The following is a 19,477-nucleotide window of genomic DNA, read 5'->3' as shown; positions in this document are numbered from 1 at the left end:
TAAGGTTGCAGCAAGCACTAACTATTTTGTATAAAACTCTTGAAAGCATAAAATATTTTAAAAGGTAGAGAACAGTAACCACCTTATAATAACACCTCTTTAACTGATTTGCAAAATATTGTAATAAAGTTGCATGTAAGAATTCTAGTGTATTACAAACCTTGTTTTACAGTGAACTCTGTGGATGCTATTAAAATGGTTCATGGCATTACCATTATTACATATTGTACTCACTTTAGATGTTGTAAGAGAGACGCTATATAGCGCCCGACCCGACACAGATTGGACACTGGAGGCATGTGTAAAATAAACTATTTATTTTCTTCCCCTGTGGGCGCACGTTTTCCCCGTGTCCCACAGGCAGTACACAGTCCCAAAGCACAGACACAAATAAATCATGCACTTTTCTCTTCTCCTTGGCACCACCACTCCTCCCAAGCAACTTTGTCCACCTCCACCTGATTCTGGCCGTTGAGTGGTGCTCGCTGGCTCCCTTTTATTGGGTTCCCGGAAGTGCTCCAGGTGGTTGTTTGCTGACATCCGGCTGAACTTCTGGGTAAGGTGAAACCAGTGCCCAAAAGGTGCCAGGAGCTCCTGTTGCAGCACCCCCTGGCAGCACCTGCGGAACCCCACAGAGCTGCACAGAACTCCAACCCCCATGAATCCCTGGGGGAGTCCGAGGCACCGCTGCAACCCAGGGAGGCTGCCATCTAGCGTCCAGGGGGAGATACTGGGCTTCCCACACTTGTCCCCCTAGCAGATGTGGTGAAGGGGCGTCCCAGCCAGGCATGGGCCCCAGCCATCCGTCACAATATACATTATGCCATGTTCAGCAAAGGCCACGATAGTCAAAGGCATATTGTGTAAAATGCCCTCATTTCCCATCATGTTCTCTGAGTCTTAATAACAACATTAGTTTTCTGCAACTGTTTCATTTTATGTACTGCAGTCAGTTCAGAAATTGTTTTGTGTAGTTTGCTTCCACACCCTGAAGGTTGTAATCAACATTTTTAAACAGTTTTATACAGTTACTGTATACACTGAAATGTAAGTGTTTTGCAGAAACTGAGCTAATTTCCCAACACTTTATTTTTTTTTGGTTCTATGTTAAGATTAAATATAAAAATACACAGTAATAAATGGTATGCATATTAACTGTGGTATATGAGAAATAAGAATGTGTTTGATAGGAGGATTAATGTATATTCCATGCTGGCCTTTGACCAGTGGACCAATCTCTTTCCACAAAGGTTATACCATTTACATGTTCAAGCCTATATAAAGGAAGTTTTCTCTACGGTTTCAAATATATACAGTATATCACACTCCTAGAAGGTCTTGAACTTGAAATTCGGTTTTTAATGAGAAAGTGTTTTCTTTTCATTGTTATGTTTGGCAAGAAAAATCTTGGTCACAGGTAACTGACAGCACATTTGACTCAATTCAGATTCCACAAATGTAAATAAAGTGATTGCTATTTACTGTAAAAGTTAAAATCTCAACTTTAAAACAATTTTTCTTTCTTATGGTCTGTAAACATACATGTGCAATTTGGATTTATTGTTAAGCAAGCTTTTAAGTTCTACTATACTTTACATCACTTTGCTAGTATTATCAAATAAAGCACACTTTTAAGTACTGTACCACCTTAATAACAACTCCAGTTGGTGAAATGTTTTTCCTTACTTTCCAATGGTCTCCAAAAACATCAGTGAATTGTTTCTGCTAACATGGTTCCTGCAGACCACTGCCTTTTATTTTAATTCCACAAAAGTACTACTGTTTGCTTATAATCAGTGAAATTTATTAACTCCTTTGAATAAAATGGAGTCATTCGTTTGATAAAAGTAGAGTTCGTTTGATAAATTAGATAACCTAGTCTTAGCTTTACATTATACCCAGCTCAGAATTAGGTACCTGGTTTTTATTTTAGTTGTGGATGTAAGCCTGTTTTTATGTGTTTGGATTGCTGTTTTTGGATGTAGTTTTGGCTTCCTTAGACACTGAACAAAAATAAGAAGGTTCATCTACAGTAGTTACATTTTTACATGTTAAAAGTATTTTGTGATTGAAGAGCTTTTCATCTGACATACTATAAATCTGTGTGTGGCAATTACTAATTTTGTTGGCGACACTAATGGTTTATTTTATATTTTAGTTAAATAATGATCTTGGTCATTGAGGATGGTGCTAAGATCCTTTGCATATACATCATATGCATTTTTCAAAGGCTTGTGTGGATTTCTTAAATTAACACTTGTTTATTTTTGCATTTTTTGATTGATCATGTATTATTCCATTATTGAGTCTTTAGCTTATGCGTGTTTATAAATAGAAACTCTAAAAATCATTTTTTTGTTGGTGGGGAAACTGTACTGCATGATATTCAACATGCACTGTGGAAGCCAGCCCCGGACACAGACAGACAGACACCTGAATGACTACAGAAAGCACACGTTTATTTACACAATGTCCACACAGCACACGGTGCCCCTGCGCCACACACCCTCTTTAAGGGCCCTCCAACAATCCTGCACCGCCTCCACTCCTCTCCACCGAGCTCTGTCCTCTTCCTCCCGACTGCAGCTGATGACTGAAAGGGAGGCGGCCCCTTTTATGTGCTTCAGGTGCTCCCTGATTGACTTCCGCCGGCACTTTCTGGTATGGCGGAAGTGCCGCCTGAGCACCCGGAAGCCCTCCGGGTGTCCCCAGTATTCCTTCCACCAGCACTTCTGAGTGTGGCAGAAGTGCGGATGTCCGAAGCCACGCAATCGTCTGGGCGCCCCCTGGCGGTGGCCATGGGCCCTGACAGGGTTGAGTTTCTACGCTCGAACCCTGTGACTCCATACCAGGCAGGGCAGCTGCCCTCTCTTGGTCCTGGTCCCTCTCCTAGTCCGTCCAGGCATGGCGACTGGGCACAACACCCTGGAGGAATATGAATAAAGGATGCTGGACAGTACTGTTAAATGAATAAAATTTCAGACTACTTGCTAAAACCTTCTACAGAAAAACACAATGTAATTAATATTTTATTTTAAATTCATGTTTTAACTGTTGTTTTTTTTGGTCATGCATCTTTTAGATCTCCGGTTGCAGCTTCTGGATGTAGAGAATAATCCATACCTAATCAAAGCTCTTTATGGTCTTCTTATGCTTCTGCCGCAAAGTCAGGCCTTTCAGCTTTTGTCTCATCGTCTTCATTGTGTCCCAAATCCTGAGCTTATGAGGACAAGGTGAGCATGGAACAGTGATATTACTAGTGCATGGTGTCATAATCTCTAATCTGTGCTTTTAATTAATGAAGGGAATATCAGAAAGGCAGTTTGACCTAATTTGAGTTCAAGTGTTAAGTTCAACCTAGGGTTGATCAAAGCCTATACTAACAAAGTATGAAACTGGTAGAAGCAGGCTAACAGTGTACCATGTTTAGAAATTGTCCAACTCCTTTTCCCCCACATTATTAGTTACATTTAATGAGGGTCTCTCACAGTTCACATTACTAATCTGTACATGATCTATTACTGGAGAGCAGATGTCAGGTCAGAGAAATGCTAAGGTGAAGGGTTTTAATCTATTCCAACACATTTGTCTTGGTTCAAGGTGTATTTGTTTGAGCAGAATGTGCTCGGTTCCTGTTCTTTTTGTATTATTTAAGATCAAAGGTCAAGGCAAGGCAGCCATCTCACAGAGCATTTTCTGTCAGAGCTTTGTTGAAGTGCATGTTTGTTGTGTATATATCGTACTGAGACATTTTTTAAACAAGAGAATATTTAACCATTTCCTTGTACTGACCATGAAACAATACATTGAATGTATTAAATGCTTTTATCATACCTTAATTATATGTGTTTGGAATAAATTTAAGAAACATTTTCAAGATTAGTTAGACCTTTAAGAATGTAAGATGGCCAAAGTGAGAGCAACAGCTTTGTTCTACTTTCTTTAGCTAGTGTTATTTATTTTTATTGGACTAGTATTGTTTTTATTATCTCCTTGTCTTATACAGAATTAAACCACTACATTTGTATTTTAATTTTAACTTAAGAAGCATGCTGCCTTGTTGCAGAAATGTTGGACAATTTAATTTCTGCAGCTGACTTGCTTTTTATCTTAAAACAAACACCTAAATTGTGCATTTGCTCTAATTATAGAATTTTATAAGAAAATTGTACAGTTGATTTACATATTGAATTGGAGAAAATGATTAGGTAAATAAATGTTATAAATAGTTTGGCTTAATTAAGGTGAGTGTAAGTGTATGTATATGTAAACACTTAGATATATTGCCACTTCAGATATCTTTCAGTTTTTGATTTCACAGACCTTAGGATTGAATGAGACGGTTCTTGATAAAATGTTAAAAAGCAATTGAAAGGTTCAGGTTCCTTTTGTCCTTAAATGTTGCTTAAGGTTACACAAAACAACTATGATTTTTTTTTGTCATTTAGGGTGTAATATTATTGTTGTTATTGTTGGAAGTTTTTCTTAAACTAAATGTAATGTTCATCAAAAATGTCACAAATCAACCATCCACATGAGCATGTCCTTGATGGGGAGTTCTTAGTTTTTTAGGAGTGGCATATTAAACTATAAGGTCATAAGTTCAAAGACCTTCAGAACATCTCTGAACATGGGAAGTTAAAATGACATAGTAATTGTCACACAAACTGTCAGAATTCCTGTCCTTGAATGTGTTGATCTGTTATTTCATAAAGATGTGTTTGGCAAAGTATGCTTTTTAAAAGATAAACTTGTTAACCCAAAACAATAAATGTGTTGCATTTATATTGAAAACAGTTGCTTTACAGTCATGAAATGTTGCATGTAATTGTTTAAAAAAGTTTTTTCCCAAATTACCAAAAAAAATCTTATTCAATTTTACATGAAAGCATAAATGTATTTAGACTAGTAAGGGTTTTATAGTCCATATTGCTTTTGTGCAAGAAATTTGCAAAAGGCAATAAAATATAATGAGATCTATAACCATTTTATAATATAGCTAGCTGTCCCCCACAGCTCCGCCCACATTGTAGTGAAACAGGACAAACTTTAAAAACCAATAAACAAACAGGTAAGCAGAGTCAAAGTACACTTCAAAATGTGGCAAGAGGTACACCGACTCAAATGGAGGCTGGCACGTAAGTGAGGATGGCCCTGCCCGGCTCCCCACCACTGCCGTCACGATTTCCCCTTCCCTTGGCCTACTGCCTCTCTCTTGGATTCGAAATAATAAATCGCTGCCACCAGTGAACTAGGATACTTAGAACAATAAGACAAGTCGCAAAATCGACAGGAATATTCAAGCAAATTATATAAAAAAACCTAAATCTGTTAAGTAGTCCTCTTGTGAAAAGCGGACAGACATACAGATAGATGTTGGATTTTATATATATATATATATATATATATATATATATATATATATATATATATATAGGGAGAGAGATGAAACATGTATAGTCTTTGACATTTATTTATAATATATTGAGTAAAATGTAATTCATCATACTGATTTTTTGAGGTGGTATAAAAAATAACATTACAAAAATAGTTTTCTGGTTTTCTTAGTATAATATCAAAATGTAAATATATATACATACACACACACAGTAGACCCCCGCGAAGTCACAGTTCAGGGTTCGCGGACTCAGTCATTTGTGGATTTTTCCTTAGAACCTAACTAAACCGCAAATATCCTCCGCAATTTTTTATGGCTTTTTTCATGGCAATACTGTGCTGTAGAGAGTACAGGAAGCAACCGCTGAGGGAAACGCGGTTTGGGATGGTGAATGTAACCAATCCGAGAGCGTTATTCATTTCTCCTTGCTGCTGATTGACTGCTGCCATGTGATTCATCTCCAGCTGACTGGGTTTACCACCGCTGAGGGAAACGCGGTTTGGGATGGTGAAAGTAGCCAATCTGAGAGCGTTGTTCATTTCTCCTTGCTGCTGATTGACTGCTGCCCTGTGACGCATCTCCAGCTGAGTGTCCTTGTGTTTTCCATTTTGTTATTGTATTCATTTTGTTATTCTTAAACGCACAAGACATCGCCAAAACGCCCTGCACCTTCTACGGCTTCTGGCACTGAGCCTAAGCGCCAGAAGAAGTTTAAAACACTCCAGAATAAAAATATCGTCAGGATGGAATCTGCCTTGGCATTGTGGATCACCAACTGCAGGATGAAGAACATCCCCTTGGACGGTAACATCATCTGTGAGAAAGCACGGAAATTGTACCAGCAGTTCGCCACAGGAGACAATGTAGCAACTTCCCATCATAATGTTCCTGAAACCTATAAAGAAAAGCCAGCACGAAACCCCACAAGAAGATACCCGTCCAAAGATATGACTCCTCCTGAAGCGCCTGAAGAAGAGGCGCCACCCGAGGAGTTTTAAATCCTCTGCATCGTACTGCACAGCTACTTACTTCATCATCATCATCATCATTATCATTCATCATTGGTGAGTACCCATACATTTTACTTTATTTTAATTAAATGAAATTATGTATTTACTCTACTTATAACAAAGAAAACGCGCTTGCATGAATTACAGTATGTATAGCGGTAACGTAGGTATTTTACATCCTAGCACTGCGGGAGACATAACAGTACAGTACTGTACAGTATATGGGTTTACCTTTACATTCTGTTTTTAGGTAATGTATTAATGCATTAAGGTGAGTTTGCAACGAAATTAAAGTGCTTTGGGGGCATACTGTATTTAGGGTGTAAACTATAAAATTAGGCATTTAAAGGCATTTTTTAACCACATCCAAAAGTTGCGGTTTTTCACAGTTCGCGGGTGCTCTAGGAATGTAACCCCCATGAATTTTGGTGGTGTTCTATATATATATATATATATATATATATATATATATATATATATATATATATATATATATATATATATATATATATATTGTAACAAAAGTGCTCTCTTGGTGCCCGACACAGATGGAGATGGAGGCACATGTAAAATAAAACACAAATTTTTCTTCAGCTGGAGGGCACTTCTTCCCCGTGTCCCCCAGCCACAGCACAGTCCCAAAACACCAACACAACACAAAAGAAATATTCTCCATTCCTCCCCGGCAGCTTTGTCTTCTGCCTTCCGACTCTGGCGCCTTGATTAGTGGCTGCAGGCTTCTTTTATAGCCCACCCGGAAGTGCTCCAGGTGGTAATTAGCCTAATTAGGCTGCACTTCCGGGTGTGGCTGCATTACAGCCCACATGGGCTCAGGAAGCCTTGCAGCTCCCCCTGGCGGTGGCCACGGAGCCGAACAGGGATGAGCTCCAGTGTAACATAATTGTGGCCCCGATGCAACCCAGGGGGGGCTGCCACCAAGTGTTCCAGGGGACATAATGTGCATCCCAAGGCTGCACCCCCAGAACCAGTGCCAAAGGGGCGTCCTTGCCGTCTGCCACAATATACACTATATTGCCAAAAGTATTGGGACACCCCTCCAAATCATTGAATTCAGGTGTTCCAATCACTTCATGGCCACAAGTGTATAAAATCAAGCACCTAGGCATGCAGAGTGCTTCTACAAACATTTGTGAAAGAATGGGTTTCTCTCAGGAGCTCAGAAAATTCAAGTGAGGTACCGTGATTGGATGCCACCTATACAATAAGTCCATTCATGAAATTTTCTCGCTACTAAATATTCCACGGTTAGCTGTTAGTGGTATTATAACAAAGTGTAAGCATTTGGGAACAACAGCAACTCAGCCACAAAGTGGTAGGCCACATAAAATCACAGCAGGGACAGTGCATGCTGAGGTGCAGTGTGCAGAAGTCACTGACTTTCTGCAGAATCAATAGCTACAGAACTCCAAACTTTGAGTGGCCTCCAAATTAGCTCAAGAACAGTGCGTAGAGAACTTCATGGAATCGGTTTCCATGGTCGAACAGCTGCATTCAAGCCTTACATCACCAAGTGCAATGCAAAGCGTCCGATGCAGTGGTGTAAATAAAGCACACCGCCACTGGACTGTAGTGCATTGGAGACGTGTCCTCTACAATGACGAATCATGCTTCTCTATCTGGCAGTTCGATGGACGAGTCTGGGCTTGGTGGTTGCCAGGAGAACAGTACTTGCCTGACTGCATTGTGCCAAGTGTAAAGTTTGGTGGAGCGGGGATTTATGGTGTGGGGTTGTTTTTCAGGGGTTGGACTTGGCCCCTTAGTTACAGTGAACAGAACTCTTAATGCTTCAGCATACAAAGTCATTTTGGACAACTTCATGCGCCCAACTTTGTGAGAACAGTTTGGGGATGGCCTCTTCCTGTTTCAGCATGATTGGGCACCAGTCAAGGTCTATAAAGAAATGAATGAGCAAGTTTGGTGTGGAGGAACTTGATTGGCCTGCACAGAGCCCTGACCTCAACCCAATAGAACACCTTTGAGATAAATTAGAGTAGAGACTGCGAGCCAGGCCTTCTCGTCCAATGTCAGAGCCTGACCTCACAAGTGCTCCCCTGGAAGAATGGTCAAAAATTCCCATAAACACACTCCTTCACCTTATGGAAAGCCTTCCCAGAAGAGTTGAAGCTCTTATAGCTGCAAAGGGTGGGCCAACTCCATATTAAAGCCTATTTATTAAGAATGGGATGTCATTGAAGTTCATGTGTGTGTAAAGGCAGGCGTCCCAATACTTGTGGCAATATAGTGTATATAAATGATTTGGGACAAACTCAAATGCCAGTCATTGGACTCGTATGCAAATCTGGAAGAATTAAGAATTGTCTACTTTAGCACATCTTATAGAGCTACATCACTTTATCACTTTTTTTGTGACTTTCCCCTTGGGATTAATAAAGTTATCTGTCTGTCTGTCTGTCTGTCTGTCTGTCTGTCTGTCTGTCTGTCTGTCTGTCTCTGTCTGTCAAACTATCTTTATGCAAGCATCAATTTAATGCAGAGATGCGCAGCATTACAATTGTAATGTAAACACAGAAGCACCCAGAAGGCATCAGTCAGCATAGGTTATTTAGTTTATATGGTTGTTTTTGGTGGATTATTTAATTGATTTTTGTTTTTATTGATTGAATGAGTTGGCTTAATTGCCCCTGTTTTTTCCTAGCCTTTTCAGAAAGGCAATATAGTAACCAAAGACAAAAGGGGATTTATGCACTCTTCTGAATGTGACAAGGATTTAGACATGTTGTGGTGATAGCCTAAAGAGGAGCTTCCAGAAAACAGGAGGGTAGCATCACTTTAAAAGATTGGGGCATGAATTTATTCTTAAGGTCTACTGATGCTGCAACCTCCGAACCCCCCAAGTATTTCTGATATTTTATTAATTTTTTCCATATTTTACTATACAGTACTCAGATATACTTGACTAATTACAATATCCATATCTGTTGTTGCAGTGAATCCAAAAAATATGTGATAAATAAAATCTTTGTTATAAATAATTGTTCTCTGCCTATGTTTGTTTGAGGGTGTTTCTTTTAAAAAGTGAGACAAGAAAAGCTGCAATTGCTTCTCTTTTCCTTTTTTTTTAATTTTATTGATTTTATTAAAATCACACAACATTCCATACAAATAAATCAATTTTACAAGAATAGGATTGAAAACAAATCAACCCCCACCCCTGAGAAAGAGAGCATGGGCAGCAGAGTAAAACTTAAACCTAGTAAAAATAAGTAAATAGATAAATTAATAAGTGAATATAGATAAATGGAGAAGAAAAAGAAAATGGGGAGAGAATCTGCTTCCTCAGTGCTTTAAAAGCGTATTCTAGAATGTTATTGATTAGATCCTGCCAGGTTTTGAAAAATATTTGCACAGATCCTCTAAGAAAGAATGTCTCTAGCTTCTGTGAATGTTGCTAATAGGAGGGGAGCTAGCTGAGTGGAGAACTTTTTATAAAATTCGTCAGGGTAGCCATTGGGGGCTGCTGCTTTCCCACTCTGAAGTGACTTTATAGCATCTAATAATTCTGATAGTGCCAGCGGTTTATCCAATTCCTCTGCACTAGGAGTATCTATTTGTGGTATCTCTTAATACATCCAGAAATGCATTAGATTGTGTCTTGTCTTCTTTAAACTCAGTAGAATATAAGGACTTAATAAGTGGGTCTCCTGTAAAAATACTATTTTAACGTTTAGACCTGTTAGGTGAGTGAGTACTTTCTTTCTTTTTAATTCATGATTCAGGCCTTTAACTAGTGCTGGGCGGTATGACCAAAATTCTATATCACGGTATTTTTCAAAATTATTTTTTTCCCATGCATGAGTGGATGTTAACCACATTTTCCACTTCAATTACTGCAGTAGACTGGCTAAGAATAACCTATTCCACTGTCATGAGAATTGTACATTGTACAAAAAAACATTTTAATGTTCACACAAGTATTATTACAGGTTTGCATGGCCCCATAAAGTGATAGTTTTCAAGGGGGTGGCACTAATGAAGAGAAGGAATCAACATTACATGACAGTTGCAGTCAAAATATAGAACCTTTTTTATTGAACAAATTTTGCAAACAACTTAAACTATAATTTTGACAACATACTTTCAACCATCCAAAGAGCCATTTAGACTTAGTAAAATATCCAGAGGTGCTTGTCAAAAGTTGTATTGCACTGAACATGTCTGAGAAAAGGAATAAATAGTAAATATTTTTTGTAAACCAACTACACTTCCTGTTAATGTTAACAATCTCTGTCCACTGACATGTTAGCTATATGAATTGTAATGGTGTTGGTTATCTCGATCCACCGCTTGCTTTTTTTTTTGTCATATCTAGTACCGCTATCAAACGCGTCTACAAGTGACGTCTGACTCAAGTGTCCTCTAGCTGTTACAGTTTTACCTGATGACATGGAGGGTGCCAATCTTAGTTCCATACATTCATGGTACTCCAAAGCATGTTTGCGGCTAAGGTGGTGCCGCAAATTGCTCGTGATGCCACCTCTGGTGACAACTTTAGCTCGACAGCATTTGCAGTAAATAGTTGTTTGGTCCACGTCCGACCTTTTAAAGCCAAAATATCTCCAGACAACAGACACGGTTCCTTTTTTCGGCAAAAGTTCTTCTGTGTCATCATGTTCAACTTTATCGTCTGCTACAGCTTCAGTTTCGGAATGTTCTCTGTCCATTTTCACCACACAATACATCCACTAACACATGTACTCTGTTGCATGTGTGTTTAGTGGTGTAGCAGTGAAAAAGGACCCCCCTTAAACAGTTTCCCGCTGCGCCACGTTCCGAACATTGTTTAGGCAATTTAAACCGGTATAAGAAAAATCCGTATCATAACAAAAATAATAAACGGTTTTCGGTATGAAATGGTATATCTCCCAGCACTACCTTTAACATTCCAGCTCACAAAGTTAACTGTCCCATCTTGGAGACATTGATTCTGAGTTTTTGTTGTGATTTTGTAGTCTTATTCGAAAGTTAGACAGCTTTGACCTTAATTTCTAATTTTCCCAGGGGTTATTGCCATGCAGTCCCCCAACAGCTGTGTATGTAAATTAAAATTGAGATATTTATTGCCAGTACAGTCTACATACTATAAGCATAACGAAGAAAAAAAAAAAACAAACAATCTTCAACAGTCTTGAAATGTTAAGATAGTAAACCCAGGGAATGGTGTTAAGTAGTGGCCCTGGATAAGCATAGTAAACCCTAATACAATAATAACAACAACAATAAACCAAAGGTATGATGTTTTACAGTCTCCTTTAGGAAAAAAAAAGGTTGCTAATTTAATTTCTTCCACACATGCAACTGCTTCTTTTACCTGACAACTACTGTCTTGTGTCAAGCATACCTCTGTGAAATTGTCATGCAGTTGAGATATACAGAAGGTTTTTGAAAGCATGGAATCATACATGGTGTAATATTCTTTTACATTTTTATATTAAACATTTAAAAAAAAACTGACATAATTTCCTATTAATAATAGTGTTTTTTTTTTTGTTTTAATCTTTATTAAATTATGCTTCATTCATTAGAGATCTTTGTTTAAAAGGATGAAAATGATGTATTTAAGCAGTTCTGGCTGTGTTTGAACAACCTTCCTTTAGATGTTAACTGTTAAAGCAGTAGGCATAAAGATTTTTTTTTTTTAATTTTATTTATTAATTTTATTGTAATCATTCCATACAAATAGATCAATTTATACAAAAAAGAATTGAAGACAAATCAAACCCCACCCTTGAGAAGGAGAGCATAGCCAAAGGAGAATTGCTTAGGGCTTTTTAATAGGGCAAAAATAAACAAAAGAAAGGAATATATATATATATATATATATATATATATATATATATATATATATATATATATATATATATATATATTAACAAAAAATGGAGAAGGGAAAGAAATGCGGAAATAATTATTTCTTCTTATTCTAAAATATTATTGATTAGATCCTGCCAGGTTTTGAAAAAAATTCTATATAGATCCTCTAACTGAGAATTCGATTTTTTCCAATTTCAAATAATATAAAACATCGGTTTCCGACTGACCTGTCAGAGGAGAGTTAGGATTCTTCCAATTTAACAAAATAAGTCTGCGTGCCAAAAGTGTAGTGAATGCAATCACAGTTTGTTTGTCCTTCTCAACTTCAAGTCCGTCTGGAAGAACACCGAACACAGCTGTTAATGGGTTAGGAGGGATTGTGACACCAAGGCTGTCTGAAAGGCACTTAAAAATTTTGGTCCAAAATAATGTTAATTTGGTGCATGCCCAAATCATGTGACCCAGTGAGGCAGATGCTTGGTTGCAACGTTAGCAGGTTGGATCTTGCCCTGGAAACATTTTGGACAGATTTAAGCGAGACAGATGAGCTCGATATATAATTTTTAGTTGAATAATTCTATGCTTTGCGCATATGGAGCTCGAGTGAATTCTCTGCAATGCTACCTTCCACTCCTTTTCTGATATATTAATTAAGAGATCTTTTTCCCATTGTCCTCTTGGATCTTTGAAAGGAAGGGACTGTAATAACATTTTATATAATGCGGAAATGGTGTCTTAATTCCTCGAAATTGAGCAGTGTTTTTTCCAGCATGGTGGAGGGTACGAGATGAGGAAAATCAGGCAGTTTCTGTTTAATAAAGTTTCTAATTTGAAGATAGTGAAAGGAATGTGTAACTGGGAGGTTGAATTTGGAACGTAATTGTTCAAAGGATGCAAAGATATTGTCTATATAAAGATCTCTGAGCAATTTAATCCCAAATCTTTTCCAAGTATTAAAAACTGGATATGTTTGCGAGGGTTGAAAGAGGTGGTTCTCCTGCAGGACTGCCACAGAAAAAAGATTTTCCATCTTAAATTGCTTTCTAAATTGGTTCCATATTCTGAGTGAGTAAAGCACAATTGGGATATTAGTATATTTGCAATAACTTGCATTGATTGGAGCGCAGAGCAGGGAATATAAAGAAGTACTGCAGGATTTTACTTCTATTGCAGACCAAACCTGTGTATGTTCATCTATTTGTGTCCAGGCTTTTATGGCTTGTATGTTTGCTGCCCAGTAATAAAACTGAAAATTAGGTAAAGCCATGCCACCTTCTGCCTGAGGTCTTTGTAGGGTCGCTCTTCGGATACGTGAGTGTTTTGAGTTCCAAATAAATGAGGTTATAGTTGAATCTAATTGCTTAAAAAACGATTTATTGATATATATTGGAATGTTTTGAAATAAAAGAAGTTTAGGAAGGATATTCATCTTAACAATGTTAATTCTTCCAGCTAGAGTGAGATGAAGGGTTGACCATCTATGCAAGTCTTGCTTAATTTTTTCCATACAAACGGCAAAATTTTGTTGATAAAGAGCTTTATGTTTACTTGTGATATTTACCCCTAGGTATTTAAACTGTTCTGCTATGGTAAAAGGTAGGGTGTCCAATCTAATATTATATGCTTGTGAATTCATTGGAAAGAGTATACTTTTATTCAGATTAATTCTGAGACCAGATATCTTTTGAAATTCTGTAAGTGCTGTTAAAATTGCAGCCACAATGTTTTCTGGGTCTGATGTATATAAAACCATATCATCTGCATAAGGAGAAATTTTCTGTTCCAGTCCTTCTCTGATAATCCCCTTTATCTGATAAGAATTTCAAAAGTGAACCGCCAGTGGTTCAATGGCAATTGTAAACAGCAGTGGTGACAAGGGGCATCCTTGTGTGGTGCCACGTTCTAACTTAAAGTAGTCTGAACAAATGTTAATACAAACTGAAGCTTCTGGATTGGTATACAGTAGTTTGATCCATGCACAAATATTCGGGCCAAACCCAAATTTCTCCAATGCAGTGAAAAGGTAGTTCCATTCAATCATATCAAATGCTTTTTCTGCATCTAATGATAATAATATCTCTGGGGTGTTTGACTTTGCTGGTGAATATATTACATTAAACAGGCGTCGGAGTTTGGAAGATAAGTGTCTGCCTTTAATAAATCCAGTTTGATCCTTTGATATTACCGAGGGCAGCACTTTCTCCATCCTTCTTGCTATAATTTTTGAGAGTATCTTAACATCATTATTCAGGAGTTAAATTGGTCTGTATGATGCACATTGTAACAAGTCCTTATTTTGTTTAGGAAAGACGGTGATTAATGCTTGGCGAAAAGTTTGAGGTAGAATTTGATTGTCTCTAGCTTCTGTAAATGTTGCCAATAAGAGGGGAGCTAGCTGAGTGGAGAATTTCTTATAAAATTCTACGGGGTAACCATCAGGGCCTGCTGATTTCCCGCTTTGAAGTGACTTTATAGCATCTAGTAATTCTGATAGGATCAGAGGTTTATCCAGTTCCTCAGCACTTAAAGCATCTATTTGTGGTGTCTGTAATATATCCAGAAATGCATTTGATTGTGTGTTGTCTTCTTTGAACTCAGTAGAATATAAGATTTTATAATAATCTCTAAATGTGTGCATTATATTTTTATGGTAAATGATTTCTTCTCCATTCGTGTTGGTGATTACTGGGATTGCATTGCGAACTTCTTGCTTGTGGATTTGTTGAGCTAAAAGCTTATTAGCTTTCCCTCCATGTTCATAGTAATGATGTCTTGACTTATAAATAAGTTGTTCAGTTTCTTTAGTTGTCAAGATGTTGAGTTCTGTATGCAGAGCCTGCCTTTTCCTATGAAGAGCTTCAATTGGACGCCTGGCTTGTTCTTCATCTATTCTATTAATTTCGCTTCTTAGCTCTGACGCTTTCTTGGTTTCTAATTTATTTCTGTGGGAAAGATGTGAAATAATCTGTCCTCTTAAGAAGGCCTTTAAAGTTTCCCAGAGTGTTCCTGCAGAAACCTCTGAGGGTGTGTTTGTCTCTATGAAGAAGCTGATTTGTTTGGATATAAATTCTGTGCAGTTCTCGTCTGCTAATAGAAGAGGGTTAAGACGCCATCTGCGAGGTGAGTATGAGGGGCTTAATGATTTTAGCTCCAAGACTAGATGGGCATGGTCGGAGATTACAATTGTGTCGTATTTGCACGATTTAATCGTAGGCAGGAAATTATTATCTATAAAAAAATAATCAATTCTTGAGTAACTATGATGCACTGGTGAGTAGAATGAATATGTTCTTTAGTTTGGGTTTAGAAACCTCCAGGGGTCTGATAAGTTGTGGTCGGTTAAAAACTGTGTAATTGTCTTTGCAGTGTTAGGACTCCTGTGACAAGGGGAACAACACCTATCTAAGAGTGGATTTAAAACACAATTAAAGTCCCCAGCCATTATAATTTTATGAGTGTTCACATTGGGAATGGATGTAAATAGATTTTGCATGAATTCCTTATCATCGACATTGGGTGCATAAACATTTATCAAAATCATTTTACTGTTAAATAAGTTGCCCATGACCATCACATATCTCCCTTCAGGGTCCGATACTACATCTGATGCTACAAATGGGGCTGTTCTCTGTATGAGAATTCCCACACCTCTAGTTTTCTTTGTAAAGCTAGAATGGAACATTTGGCCAGTCCAGTCTTTTTGTAGTCTGGACTGATCCTCGCTTAGTAAGTGGGTCTCCTGTAAAAATACTATTTTAGTGTTTAAGCCTGTTAGGTGAGAGGATACTTTCTTTCTCTTTAATTCGTGATTCAGACCTTTAACATTCCAGCTCACAAAGTTAACTGTCCCATCATGGAGACATTGACTCTGAGTTTTTAATGTCATTTTATAGTCTTAACTGGTAGTGAGGCAGTTTTAATCTTAATTTCAAATTTTCCCACGAGTTATTGCCATATAGCCTATTGTTACGTTGATATTTATAGTTATAAGGATTCGAAGAATAGATTTGATATAGCCTGCTCTCCTTCTCTCCCCCCTTTATCCCCCCACCCCCCCCATTTTGCCTCCCCGCATGAGGCTAGATCCCACTTCGCAATGTCCCAGTCCTCTGACATATGAAGAGACAGAGCACGTCCAAAACAAAACAAGCACACCCCTGACAACACCCCCCCCCCCCACACACACACACACCCCCACACACACACACACAATGGCGTTTGAGAATTCATTTGACTATTCCTTTTTTTGGTCTTTAATAAGACATCATTTAGTGTGTGGTGTGCACAAGTTTAAATAAGCTTTTGCTTAAGACAATGGATGAGGTTGCCCAAGCATAAGGTCTTTTGACCCAGTCCCAAAAAGTAATCTGTGGAAGGTCAGCACTATGATGCATAACATGCATGGTAGAAATCTTCTTTAAGCATGTCATTTTTCACAAACAACAGTATATGTATATCTGTTATCTGCAAACACAATTTTTGCTGTCTATGACTGAGAACATAAGCAAAGAATATTGATATCTCAATGGACAAAAAACAAGCTGACACAAAGATAGAATTTATTTAGTAGGCGAGTCTTTAAATAGGTAATTGTAAGTTTTTTATGTTAAAAATAAGCTAAATAATTTTCTAAATTGGCCCTAGTGTGTGCTTGGTGTGTGGGTGTGTTAGTGTGTGTCCTGCGGTGGGTTGGCACCCTGCCCAGGATTGGTTCCTGCCTTGTGCCCTGTGTTGGCTGGGATTGGCTCCAGCAGACCCCCGTGACCCTGTGTTCGGATTCAGCGGGTTGGAAAATGGATGGATTTTACAAATGCTTTAGTATATGGTATGTATTTGAGCTGAGATAACAGTAATGTGTACCTTTGGAGCATTTGTTTTTCGCAGTATACAAACGTAATGTAAAGATTGAAACTATGAAACCTTTCCATACACCTTGGATTAAGAAAATGGGAACATATTACCAAATTACTTGTGGAATCTGTGGCAACTGAAAAATTAGTCAATTAAGCAAGCTGGAACGACAAATAAATAAAATGGCAAAATGATTAGGAATGCTACTGGTGTTTGAGCCCTTAAAACTTGCTAAAAGAAGTTATTTGAAAATGTTGTGATTAAAATGTTGTGATATTTTGAGAACTGGTATTAAAAAGTAAATGTTCACTCTAATCCCTTTCTGGATAATTTATGGTTTTATTTTATGTGTATTGTAAACTGAAAACCAATGTTTGGGATTTGCTGTTGGAAGTTTGTTTACTGATTTTTCTGTTTGGCCGCAAGAGCCAAACTTGAATTATTTTTTTGTTTTCCTTATTTCTCTCACTGTTTTTTTTAATTAGTTTAGAATAAAGGTTATAGTTCTATTTTAACACTATAGTTAGAATAGAAGAATGTCTACAAACTACTTTTAAATACAGATTGTTCATCATATAAAGCCTTAAAAATTTGTGCAATATTAAATTAACAATATGCTAACATGTTTGAAAATCGATGATGTAAGGATATTTCCTTCCTGTGCATCAGAGTGTATGTTGAGAAATGTAAATGTGTAAATTAAAAAAAATGTAATCATAATTCTACAAATGTAACTTGTGCAAACATTAATACACTAACAAGACATAAATTCCTTTCTGTTTTTCAAACCTGCCTATTCCTTTAGAAGTTGTGGGGTACATGTTGCTATTTTATTATTCTATATTTTTTATCGTTATTAGTATCTTATTAATATTGTGCTATCACTGCGAGGAATATGCATAGCTGTTACCTAAAAGTACAAAAAATGACACAAAACTGTATAACAGTTGCACAAAATTCTTTGAAGGTATACACTTTTACTGGGAAGGAACAAAGAAGAGTTTTTTCAAAATGTGAAAGAATTTGGAGCACACTGTCTTCATCAGGATTTCTCATTACTTTGATAAATCCATTTTAGTTTTTATCTTCCAGACTTTGACAAAGAAAAGTCTCGTCATACAGCAAATATGTATCTGGTGGTCTCAGTTATATGTGTTTGGCCATACAATCTCCAACATGCCCTTTAACTAGTTGTTTTTAAATTTTTTTTGATAAATGGATAATATATTAAAATGTTTTTATTAATATCATTCTCCCATAGAACTCATATTTGTTGAGGACCAGCTTAGGTTTTGTTGGTAATTCATTAGAATGCTTCTTAGCCACCTTGACTAAAGCTATTCTTTTCTTGGTACAGTACTGTGTTTATAGAGTCCAACTTGTTCTACAAAGAATCATATTTTTCCCAAGTTTCAACTTTGCTTTCAGTTGGCAGATCTTCAGTACTTTATTGTTACCCTAATGTTGATTGGTCCTTTTCAGTGACTTCATCCCAGATTGGTTACCATGATATAGTATTCACTAGTAACAACACTAAGCAGTAGTGGACTTTCTTACTGATTTATCTGTGGTAATGCAAAGCTCTTTACTACACATAGACAGAACCAATTTTGCTACTTAAGCGATTTGTAAGGATAGAATAGTATACCAAAGTATATATGACAATTTGGGTAAATATTTATGGGAAGTAATTTTTTAATTTGCTATTCAATTTTCTTTCACTTTGATACTGGAGTTCTTGTCTTAATTGGTGAGGTGAGATAAAAACGGATTAAGATTCTGTTAGGGCTGTGTAATTACTCGTATCTTAAAACATGATTACAATTATGACTGTCACGATTTATTAATCATGGAAAGTGACAATTACTTCATTCCATTTAGGTCTCACATCCTCTCAGAGATCAGACTTTCCCAGTTACAAATTGCTCTAAACATAAAATCAATATTATAATCAAGTATAGACAAATTCACTACACACCAGTGCACTGGCAAATCAGAGGCACTCCCATCATACAACTTGCTATATGGTGAATGCTAAACGCATATTTAGAAGTCTCATACCAAACATCTTTTCAAAAGCTTGCGTGTATTTGTTTTCTATTTGTAGCAACTTAGTATAAGTAATGTTGAACCTAGATTACCTGATAACTTTTAGACGTTTAAGTACCAATATGAAGAGAATAGTCCATAATATGGAAATATTTTGTTTTCAAAAGTGTACTTTGCAAATTGTTCAGCAACTTCACAAAAATATTTATACATTCATCTTAAAATTCAACCATGTAGTAAAGTATGAAGAGTGTGTTAAAGCTAAGCAAGCATCACCAAGTCCAACTAACTTTAGGTTGGCCACACAAATGACCAC

General features: G+C 37.2%; 1 protein-coding gene across 1 annotated transcript in view; it reads left to right on the top strand.

The window, feature by feature from the left end:
* vac14 (vac14 homolog (S. cerevisiae)) overlaps positions 1–19,477 on the top strand; it is a 201,993-nt gene that overhangs the window by 175,866 nt on the left and 6,650 nt on the right. The window contains exon 18 of the mRNA XM_028809690.2: positions 3,083–3,233. Within this exon, the coding sequence (XP_028665523.2) occupies positions 3,083–3,233 (151 nt within the window). The remainder of the gene's footprint in view (positions 1–3,082; positions 3,234–19,477) is intronic.

Source organism: Erpetoichthys calabaricus, chromosome 9 (assembly GCF_900747795.2).
Source record: "Erpetoichthys calabaricus chromosome 9, fErpCal1.3, whole genome shotgun sequence".
Lineage (NCBI taxonomy): Eukaryota > Metazoa > Chordata > Cladistia > Polypteriformes > Polypteridae > Erpetoichthys > Erpetoichthys calabaricus.
Note: the sequence above shows the minus strand (reverse complement) of the source record. Positions and strands in the feature narration are given on the sequence as shown.